Here is an 11944-nt window from a genome sequence, read left to right as displayed (position 1 = left end):
TTGCACATTCACTACATCTTCTTAGGTTATTTTGAAAAATCTGCACATACTTGCTCAAATCTTTAAAAACCCAATTCACACCCCTCCCTCCTCTTGGGTTGCCTAACTAGGAAACAAAATATCAAAACAAGATAGACAATTCTTCAACCAAATCCGACGATCTCTAGCAACAATCAGATGCTGAAGCCATCAACAATGACCAAATGACTCGGAGACAATCATGTAGGGAAGATCAGGATGGATTATCTCACTAGAACTCGTTGAGCACACCCACATGGAAAATCGCCAACATGCTGAAAATTTTCACCAGTGATGGATCGGGATTCATTAGAGGGATGTTGAATGTTTTCACCAGTGATGGATCGGGATTCATTAGAGGGAGGAGAAGGCCCTCTTATTGGAGTCTGTCGGCCTTTAGGAGTCCATCTTCCAACGGGATCAGCGAGAAGAAGCGAACTCTCATTAAGAGTCTTCTTCGTTTCCTTATTTCTTTTTTTTTTTTTTTCAATCCTATATAGTCTTTTGGGCTCTTCAATGGATCTGGCTCTTACAATATCAGTGCCCATGTGATTGGAGAGTGTCTCTTACAATATCAGTGCCCATGTGATTGGAGAGTTCACTTCAAGCAAAGCCTCCATGTTGTTTAAATATAATAAATTCAATAGATAAGAATATACAGCCTTAACTTGTTTGGTAGGCATTTAGATTTCTAAGATAAGCATTAAGAACTACAAGATATCTACAAGATACAAATAGCTCATTCCCTCGATTTAGTTATGGGAAGCCTGGCTCACTAGGGTGAAAATCCAATGGCAAAGCATCTTAAACATTCAAAGCTTACTAATCATGGAATAGCCCGAGTAGATGAAATATCTAAATATTTTCCTGTTTAATTTCTTGAGGAAAAAACCTATTTTTCCAGTTAGCCTCCCTGCTAATTTCCTCAAGTGATAAAATCAATGACCATCTCACCTTCATTGGTCATATAAATGTTTCAGAGGAGCTAATGACTGGTGTTTTGCAAGGCCATGTGCGATCTCTAATGTCGAGCAAGTTATTCAGCTTCAGATCATCAAGTCTCGCCCAGTAACAAGCATGAGAACCTCTTAGAAACAAAATTAGCAGTCTTCAGGAATTCTGCTTTAAAATAGAGAAGGCCAACACTGCTTATGCATGGTTGAACAATTTGGCTGAAATGAAATTGAATGAGAATATGAAATATACAAGGGCACAACAGGGCATAGATGAAAACAATCATTGGATAAATATGACAAGAACAATTTCTTGTTTCATTTTCTCAATCTGCAGCTACATAGTATATCTTTGATATGAAAAAGAACACCCCATTCTCTATATACCCTAAATATCTCCGGTATCAAATATTTGATGACTGTTACAATTCTTACACATCACAATCTTCCAAAACATTCCTGCTGTCCTATTGTTGTATGCTACGATTTCCGTTGGAAAAAACAAAGATTAAAATGAATTAAATTTCCTGAGAATAACCAAGGTAAACTAAATGATATGACAAGCAGCTACCACAACCAGTTTCACAACTTGTGTGATTGCAATTTGTCTGACCTCATCTCAGAACTGAATTATATATCAGAATGTTCTCCGAAACCTGGATTTAAGAAAAAGTAATCAAAGGAATTGTCAATCCCGCATAATGAAATGATGGTAAAACTGTCTTTTATCTATCATAAATCCTGATAAATTGGTTGCGGTTTCCACTTGAGGCTCAAATTTAGCTTTCCAATTTCTGACCCCTCAAGAAAAAAACTATCTGCTAGCTCTCCTTCAATTATAACTCTCGTCAGCGTAATAATGCATCTCCCGATGAAATCCTAAAATGATAGACAAGATGGTCAATATGATTGCTTAAGAACAAAATGTTATCCGTGTTATGTGAATTGGGTAACAGGATTCAGCTCTATCCAAACCAAGAGCTCTCTAGTACAGGTTATACTAATAATTCTATTAATTGCTGTAACATAGCAGATCCTAACCAAGTTGCTAAAACTACTAATGCATCAACAGGATCAAGAAGAGATACCTTTTTCAGCATGTCATGATCCCAAACTTCCAAAATAAGCAAATCGTGTAGCCCATCTTCCACAAGAAAGTCAAAAGTCTCATCCCAAATAGGGTTCAAGCTCTCTTTCACAACCTGCACTAGCCCACATTATTTTGAAATTCAAAAGGATAACAAGCAGCAAAAACTTATGTAGATCACAGGTTTACCCTTGTTCTGTTCCTCATTTCGGTTTTCATCAACTTAAGCACAACATATGGGTCAGACTTTCCCGTAATATCCATAGCAGGCAAGTTAGCTGCAGATATAACTGACACAGAAAGTACTCCTCTCATCATGACAACTCTTTTCCTTTGCCTTGTTGTTCTTTCAAAATCTGCAACCTTTGTTGCATTTGCGCCATTAGCAAGGACCCTCTCCAAAGAAGTTAATGATAGCTGTTTTGCGAAAGGATTAGAAAACTTGCTCTCCATGCCAAAAGGACAGTAGAGAAGCTCAAGGTGCACCTGATATGACAAGTTCAATTATTGGAAGAAACTTTCAGAATTCACAAGGAGAAATACAAATAAGCTCATGTAAAAACTTGTAAAAAGACAAAAATAAAACAAAATTTTATCAAGATTTTCTTTGATCTGGACCATTTAAAAAGGTTTTATAATGAAAAGATAAATGATTCTGCTGATGTAACCAAATCGCTGGTCCTGATAAATGCATATCTACTACAAAAACTCATGGATATTCTCAAATACATATATGTATGTACATATGCATGCATGCATGCATGTACACATATAGTATATATACATATATAGACATGTGGGACAGGGTTATTATGGAAATTTACAGAAAAGAAAGGTTTCTATAAACACAACCCCTGCTACCTGGATTTTGTTTTATTCCCCTCGCATCAAAGGAAAGGACATTTTTGCGAATTTCACAGAAGCAATAAATGGAGCCCAAAGATTCAATCGCATAGGCTAAGTATGACATTTAATTCCTAACTAAATTATGAGAATGGTCTTTTTGCTCTCTGATGCAAGGCATATAAGATAGCTACTAAGATAGTTTCAACATTGTCTAAAGCTCTCCAATCAACATTGTCTAAATCTCTCCAATCTGCTCTGTGTTATAACCTTTGCCACATGCACAAGTGGGGCATGCACAGTGCACATATTCCTAAATGTTCGTGCATGCACCTGGCTTTATGTTTATGTCCATGACTGCATGCATGTAGTTACATCTGTGTGTGCATGCACATATGCATGTGCATATGTGTGTAAACATGGGCATGCATGCAAACCTCTTTCACACTGTCTGTACCATAACCTTGCACATATGCATGCGAGCATACAAATGAGTATCTAGATCGAAATGGATAGAGAGATAACTGCACTTAACTGAATTTGACAGCAATTCCAGTCAGAATCCATGATGAAGTACTCAAAATGAAAACATGCTACAATAAAGGAAGGAATCTAGGTCACTAAGGTTGCAACATCTGGTTGCTCCTAAGATAGATGAAAGGAACTCATTTTTTGATCTATAAAAATGTTATAGGAAGCGCATTGATCGCTTGTGAGTGCAACAACATCTTGATCCACCATGCATCCATTCATCCATCAATATGTTAATCCTTTGCAAAAGAGTGTAACTAAAGACCCATAATTGATATTAATCACACAAGCATGCTTAAAGAAATTGAGTAAGTGATCTGAACATGATGTTAAAAGATAATATCTTATAAAGTATCACCTATAATTAGTTTTGGTTAGTTTTTCTTCCAAAGTTGGCCAAAATCACTAGAGTAGACAAAAATTGGCCAAAACTTGTAACCTAGGGTGAGTTTGGATCAATGTCAACCAAATGGATAAATTTCAGCTGAAATTTAGAACGTTGATTGGAAATATCTTTGCTCTTTAAAGATGAATGAGGTGCAAGTAAAAAGAATGGTTCCTATTGAAGGATAGTCCCATATAAGTTGTAGAAGGGAGATTGATGGTCCTTAAATACCCTTGGGCCCCTTCCTATTAGCCCAAGCTTTTGAGTTGGAAGCCTAAAAGAGTATTGGAGCTTGGTCCATTCCCTTGTCATTGCCGATATGGCTCGATGATCCCCCTTTTCCATTCCACATGTGTGGGTTGTCCACATAAGAAGGGGTATTTAAGAAAAAAAATTCCCATATTGATGGTGCAAGGAACGTTGAGGATCCGTAGATACTCTTGGATCCTTCCTCAATTGGTTGTGAAAGGGATATTAACAATCCTTAAATACTCTTGGGCCCTTCCTCCTGTTAGCTTGAGCTTTTGGATGCAATCCTAAGACAATATCATACCCCAATCTGTTCCCTTGTTATTGCTGATATGGCTCCATCTTCCCCCTTTTCCATCCAACATATCACTCTTGTGAAGTTTTCATCCTACAGGTTCTCCTCGTGAGAGGAGTGTTGAAGTATAGTCCCACATCAACTTTATAAGGGATGTTGATGATCCTTTATTACTCTTGGGCCCTTATTAGCTCCAGCTTTTGGCCAAGATTGCAAGAAGCTAATAGGAGGAAGGACCCAAAAGTATTCTAGGATCATCAACATCCATTCTACGACTGATGCGAGACTATCCTGCAGGCTCTCCTCGTGAGAGGGTGTTTAAAAAAAAAAAAACGAGTCCACATCGACCATGCAAGGGATGTTGACCATCCTTAAATACTCTTCGGCCTTTCCTCTTTGTCGCTTTAGCTTTTGGGCCAGATTTCCAATATTGTATTAGAGCCTAGTTTGTTCCCTTGTTGTTGCTAATATGACTCCATGCTCCCCCTTTTCCCTTCCATGTGTCGCCCTTGAGAAGGTTTCATCCTGTCAATTCTCCATGTGGAAGGCGGTATTGAAGGATAGTCCCAGCTAGGCATGCAAGCAACATTGGCATTTCTTAAATACTCTTGGGCCCTTCTTTCTATTAGCTCGATCTTTTGGGCCAGAATTCTCAGATTGCAATAGAGCCTACTTTGTTCCCTTCCTGTTGCTAATGTGGTTCTGAGCTCCCTTTTTTCCATTCCACGTATCACCCTTGTGAAGGTTTCATCTTATGGGTTCTCCAAATGAGACAGGGTGTTGAAGGATAGTCCATATCAGCTGTGCAAAGGGCATTGACAGTCCTTAAATACTCTTAGACACTTCCTCCTATTAGCTCAAGCTTTTGGACTGAAATCCTCAGAGTTCCAAAATAGTAGTCTCTCACACCAATTTATGTCATACTGTGACAATGAAGTCTTTTTGACTTGTTCAATAAAGCAATTCAGCTGCAAGTTTTTCACCATGATTTCATTGGTGATCAATAATGCAATTTCCCTACTCAATTTGCTGGATCAACATAATTGCTTCCTTTCTCTAGTCCCTTGATGCAGGACCATAGAAGGTGCAAATATATGCATTGATACACTTTACGACTAATTTAAATTTGGGCCAAATAGGTCACTTGCTGTCTAATCTCAGGAAAAAGGAAAAGGAATTTATTCACTAAGGGAGAAATGGAAGAAAATCTGGACAGAGGGAATGCATCTTCAACGATGAAGATTAACTTTTATATGCGGATCTAACATGGAAGGGCATTCCAGCGGTGTAAGTCCAGAAACAACAATTTTATGCTTTCAGACCATAAAACTCTATGAGCAGGCCTTGACATTAGTGATCTCTATGTAATAATCTCACCAGAGCAAGAGATCATAACACAAGAGGATGCATGTTAAGATACTGTATTGAAACTTCATAAAATGCAATCCTTTTGCAGACTCACTATAAAATAAAACAATGCAAATGGACGGCACGATGAACATGCATTTCTATAATATACATACTGATATTATACACAGCATTATATAGTCTTGCTTAAGTTGATATTCTGGTAAACATTAAATATCTTAATTTCTAATGTTTAGCATATCTATATTTTTGTGTTGCTTCTATAAGGCGTCCATATTACATATAACCAGATGTGAATCTTCGAACCTGGTCATGCAAACTAACATGCATTCGGTCAAAAAAAAAATAAAGATAAGGGTAAATTGCGAATCCATAGTAATCTCAGAAATTGAAAGCTGACCTGACCCCGATCTTTCCTATCCCTCTGAACTTCCAAATCTTTGACAAGTTTTAGCCAAACATCCCTCACTTTACCAGGATGAAGGTCCTTCAACATTACTTGAGCACAACCAATTAATTGAGATGCTTGGACCCCATCTTCATCATAGACCTTCACTACCAAATGCTGAGTAGCTGCATCTTCAACTATAAATTCGAAGTGCTCATTCCAGATAGGGTTTAAATTATTGTTCTGACAAGAATGAGAAGTCAAAAAACAAATAGAAGAAACCACATCAAAAGATGTGTGGGAAAAAAACTGCATGAAGGCTTACAATTGTTTTACTTTTCTTCATTCTGTCAGGTAATGGGCGTACATACAGAAGAGCAAATGGATCTGACTTCCCTATGACATCTTTGTCTGTTAAATTTCTTGCTTGCACAAGCTTTACTTCCAATATGCCAACAGGTTTCAGCTCCAGGAAACTATATCAAAAAACAGGAAATGATTGACATCCTCAGTTGCATTTGAAATTGTATTTTTCACTGAAAAATTATACCTGCAACATCATAATACCTGTAGTCCCCTGGTAATATGGGAACGACTTTCCGTGCTGGCCATGTTATAGAGTCTTCAATAGCATTATGTATAGTTTCCTGGATAAGGATACACATCAACTAAGTGCATTGAATAATAAATCCTTGCGTACCCAATGTATGGACTGGGTTATAGTGGTTGATGCTTGAACCTTGATAGCACCAGAAATTCCAGGAATAGACGACATTTCGCCACCAATAACCCTTAGTGTGTAATCCAGATATTTCTACAATCAAAGTGTAAGCCATAATGTCATATTCATGCAAGGAAATACCAAGTAACTAGTGGAGAAAATTTTCACCTTCTCTCTCAAGGAATAAGATATGGCTCCAAAGCATGGAAGTTCTTCAACTAGTGGTTTAAAGATTAAACGAAAAACCCCTGTGAAGCCGATGTCTTTTACCTATATTTGAAAATGGATGACCAAGATTGTCATCATCAGCAATTTGTTTATCAGCACAAGCAAAACTTGGTGGTAAATGGTGCAAAACCTGATTATAGAACTTCCATGAGCAAACAAAAAAATGTGCTGAATTTCATCAAGTTACAAAAAGATAATAGAAAATTAAAGTCTAATAATTTCATGGGCATTGTATGTTTATTAATTCGGATGTTTGTAGAAGAGAATAAAAAAAAAAATTGTTGCAAAATATGTTGACATCAAGGTCGAATCACTCTCAGAATGAAGATCGAACTGTAACTATTAAAAGCTAAGATTCGAAGGCTTTACCTATGGTATAAGATTAGTGTTCCACCTGGAGTCATTTGTTACCTATGGTCAAAAGCTTAGTTCAAAAACTACAATACTGCTTTCTATTGTCCTCACACAATTTAGCACAAAATCATGCATGTATATCAGCAGTCAGTTGCACTGTTCGGTGAAAATTCTATTTTCATTTATACTGGATTCTTTAACATGGTATTAAAACATCAAGCCTTCTCCATCAAGTCCCACTGACTTTTTTTTTGCAGTTCCCACTAAATGAATTCTAACTTGTTCATGGCTCTTGTCATTTATCTGTTACTTGATGCATTTGTGCGCCATATTTTAGCTTAGTTAACATTGTTGATTCTAGGATTGACATCTTTATGCAATCTTGAAAAACTAGTTCATTAATCTGTGATGGGATGCAAGATTTTTGAAGCCCTCGAAGAGAGTTTCCACAAACAGTGCATGATTGACAGTGTCACAAAATTAGTCAAGTCCCAAAGAATTAAAGAGCTTTTCATCAAAATATAAGACAATGTAATATGCATGCAAATATTAATGATTAAGTTCAAAAAAAAAATGTAACAAATTAGGTTAGCAACTAGTTTTCTTGCTTTTAAATTTTAAGATCTAATACTTGAATATTATGCCACACCATGTTTGTTTGTAATTTTCTTTTTAAGACTAGCATATATTTAGGTTATTTCGTCAATATAGCTATTGCATTTAGTATGACATCATTAGGGATGACATTGTATTGCATGGATGCTCTCCTGAAATTAATCTGGTCCAATCCAAACCAAAATTATTGGATTGAAAAGTACAACCTGTTTTGAATATAGATTATGATGGATCACTGAATACCCCAATCCAAACCTGAGCTGATTCAAGCCAAACCAAAACTAGTAACAATTTATGTCCCACAACCCTCTGGAATTTAGGATTTTTTTTTTTCAATATAATTAGTTAGTAGTAATTTGTATTGTTGTCAATTAAATCTTATAGGTTGTTGACGATGTCTACATGCTGCTTGTTTTATTTATTGCATAATATGTTAATGGTAATTAGGTACTTAAATTTTCATTTTTGGATTATCTTGTTCCAATTTGGCTGAAAAATCTGATGGATCTATAGGAAAAAAAGGCTCACAAATCTGACCTGATCCAACCGAAATGAGAATAAATTAGGCTTGGGTTCAATTTTTGTCCTGATTAAGATATGGATTGGATTTGTGGTGTGCCAGTCACCAATCCAGCCTACCCACTTGCAGCCCTAGACACCATATGCTATACGAAAGAGTTAACAGATCCTGTTTGAGCATTAATCATTTATATGTAATTATTACAGAGCAAAGAATAATGTTCATGCTGAAAAGACATGTCCTATGATAGATTAAGCCATCTTTTATGCAAAGCATCAGCAGGATATGGTATAACATCTGATTAACTTCTCAATAAAGGTTTCTATACCAGTGCATTACCACCCTGTACTGCATGTATTGTACCATACCGATACTTGATACATTGAACCGGTACTTCGTAAACTGAACCGATACTCAGTACGATGAACCAATACTCAGTATTGAGTGTCAATATGCCGAACTGATACCAACATCGGTACCGAAACTGCTATTGAGAACCTTAATCCTAATCCTTCATTGGCACAGGTGCAAGAACTGATACTTGGCTAATCAATTCAGACTTTGAAACTGATGCATACTTTCATGTCTTTGGTTTCAACTACAATATCATCTAATGGGTCCATAGCATTGACCATCATCCCAAAGTATCACCTTTTGCTTGTAAAGATTCTTCCTTAGTGTCCAAGTGTGCAACATAAACATAGTTCTGTATAACCCCTTCCCCACTCTTAGACTAAATCCTATTTTATCTGACCTTTATAAAAGAAATCAACATTTCACTCTCCATCTGCTTCAGCATTTTTAGATTTCTCCACATTGGAGATAAATTGGCAACTTCTATGGTATTTTGTGCTTTTTTATAGCCAATATCTTCTGCATTTTGGCTCTGGTATGCTCAAGCATGCCCTAACCAAAATTCCAGGTGCAAATAAAGGGTATTTGTTAATTGAGTTCATCAATTTTTTTTGCTAGAGTCCTTTTTCCTTACACTGCTCAAAAAGCATCCCAAATTGTCAGTTGCAGAAGTACTTCTCTTATACCCCAATGGCACCATCAGACTCTTGATCCTCTTCTTCCTCCTTACTAGTGTTCCATGCTTATGCAAATAATAACCATGCTAGCAATGTAATTGATCAGTTTCCATAACTGGCATTTGGGGTTTCACTTCAAAACCCTCATCTTCCAAAAACAAGCTAAAATCAATGCATCATTAACTAATTTAACATCAATGTCATTATTATGAGATGCTTCAAACCACTCCTCTCTTTAGCATACAACAAGATTGTGAACTTTAAAAAGGCTTATTTGGTTGTGTGATTTCACTACCTATTAGGACCCCACTAGATGATTCATCATGAAGTTGAATTATTTGAATGAGTGTTTTGCAGATGAAGTATAAATATTTGCATCACACATAACTCGTGATTAGTTTCATATTTTTGCATTTAAGTTGTAGAATTATTTGTAGAATATTGCTCTAGGCGGTAATGCCTAATTGTAACTGTCTATTAGGAATTTAGGATGTTCCAAATTGGGGAATACACTGTATTTATGTCATTCGCACTTTCTCCATTAGTAATATTTTTGAACTTAACCAAATTATGTTGAGCTGTTTTCCATTGCTATGACCCTAGTGGGTTAGATGTTGGAGAGATGAGCTACCTGTAATAACAGGAGATAATTCAAAACTATGGAAAATTCAGAATAAAAAAAATTAACTCTCACTTTCTGATCAGTGATAGCACATAGCCTCTTAGATAGGAAATGCATAATCTCTCAATAAGGCAAATGAATTATTCAAGGCCATTGGATCTCCATGAACATGTTTTAATTGGGAAAATGGGATTCATAAAGTTGATATTTTATGATCAACTTGTGGTTGTGATCCTGGTCATTGACCTTTAAGGGCATGTTTATTTTGTTTTATCATTATACTTAAATAAAATGTAAATATCATTGCTTTTCTTTAAAGCTGCAACTGAGACAAATATCACCTTAAATAAAAGGTAATTAGTAGAAAAGTTCAACAATAGAGCATTATAAAACATAGTAGCTGACTTTGACTAATACAACAGAACATAGAGGTCTTCATATATTTGACAATCTACCACTTAGCCCATTGAGTAATAAATAATTACCTGGATTGGAAATGCCACCCCAAATTTTGTCCGAACATCAAGTACAATATTTGGATCCCCATCCCACTGCATCTCCAGCTCCATGGTGATCGCAGATTTATCACCTTCAACGATTGAAACTCCTAAAGAAAATAAGTTGAAATCATATGTGTGTTCTAACAGAATTCTCTAAATTAAACCATAAGAAAGCTCTAAAAAGGCCATTTATTCTAAATATTTGCTTAGCTATCATTTGCATTAGATGGCATAGAAGACCTAACATAAAGAATTTAATACTTTTTCTTTATTTCCTCAGTTGAAGGGAAGATATTTCTTTCATGAATAGTCCACAAGTAATATAATCTTCGGACTATAATCTCAAAAAGACAACTAGAAGTGCCTCTCAAAAAATTATAACATAAATGAGATTAAATATTTAAAAACTTAACAAAGCATGGCAGAATTATTTGTAGTTTTAAGTACCTAGAAGATTTAAATCGAGATCCGCCATCTCGATATCGGATCCCTTACCGGTACCATCCTATTATAGTATCTATATATCCGGTACGGGAACCGGTTCAGTGCATTGAGTGTCGGTATGCTCCCCTTACCGCATGCCAGTACAATACGGTCGGTACATATCGATATCAATTGGTACAGCAAATCTTGCATTAAATATTCAATAAAGACATAATGAATGTTTAAGTTTGTGAGGTGCTTCAATCATCTTTATGGAGAGAAAACATGCATCTTAAGAAAACTATCAACCTTGAATCTTGTGGTAGGCCAACATGATAGAGGGTGGTGAGATCATCTCTAATAGCTTGCCACAACAACTCATGCAAGTCTTAAACAACTGAACACTAGAGGTTCTTCATCCAAAATTCTAAAGTTTTATAGTCCAGGAAGATGGATACCTTGGGAAGCTCAACATGGATATGAAGGAATGATAATATATCTTTATTACCTATATGTTTATTTGAGTTTTTACAAACTTCAGGAACAATGATATATCTTAAAAGTGTTTCTAATTATTTTACATTCACTGTCTATGCCTTAAGGTATGTTAAAATTCTATTTCATTGAAATGATATGAAACTCTAATAATGCAACGGAGTAATTGATCAAAAATTCATTGTGTCTTTATTGCCAAACCTGTCACATGTGTGCTAGACCAAATATGCCCCGAGTCCAGAACATGACATGGCCGTGCTACCATGGGGTGTCGCCCACAACAACACAAAGCCCAAAAGAAAATCTGTATAAAAATTT

At 36.1% G+C, this 11944-nt stretch overlaps 1 protein-coding gene across 3 annotated transcripts in view; it reads right to left on the bottom strand.

The window, feature by feature from the left end:
• Positions 1 to 1246: 1246 nt before the first annotated feature.
• The window catches only part of LOC105032567 (synaptotagmin-5-like), a 37954-nt gene continuing 27256 nt past the window's right edge, over positions 1247 to 11944 (bottom strand). For 2 of the 3 annotated variants that reach the window (XM_073250771.1, XM_073250773.1), the window contains exons 5-13: positions 10694 to 10815; positions 7007 to 7108; positions 6857 to 6931; positions 6685 to 6764; positions 6443 to 6593; positions 6130 to 6360; positions 2248 to 2544; positions 2060 to 2173; positions 1249 to 1850 (exon numbers count right to left, since the gene is read on the bottom strand). In XM_073250771.1, the coding sequence (XP_073106872.1) occupies positions 1704 to 1850; positions 2060 to 2173; positions 2248 to 2544; positions 6130 to 6360; positions 6443 to 6593; positions 6685 to 6764; positions 6857 to 6931; positions 7007 to 7108; positions 10694 to 10815 (1319 nt within the window). In that variant the 3' untranslated portion in view covers positions 1249 to 1703. Of the gene's footprint in view, positions 1851 to 2059; positions 2174 to 2247; positions 2545 to 6129; positions 6361 to 6442; positions 6594 to 6684; positions 6765 to 6856; positions 6932 to 7006; positions 7109 to 10693; positions 10816 to 11944 lie in introns of all 3 variants that reach the window. The other variant, XM_073250772.1, reaches the window with a different exon arrangement.

Source organism: Elaeis guineensis, chromosome 1, assembly GCF_000442705.2.
Source record: "Elaeis guineensis isolate ETL-2024a chromosome 1, EG11, whole genome shotgun sequence".
Lineage (NCBI taxonomy): Eukaryota > Viridiplantae > Streptophyta > Magnoliopsida > Arecales > Arecaceae > Elaeis > Elaeis guineensis.
Note: the sequence above shows the minus strand (reverse complement) of the source record. Positions and strands in the feature narration are given on the sequence as shown.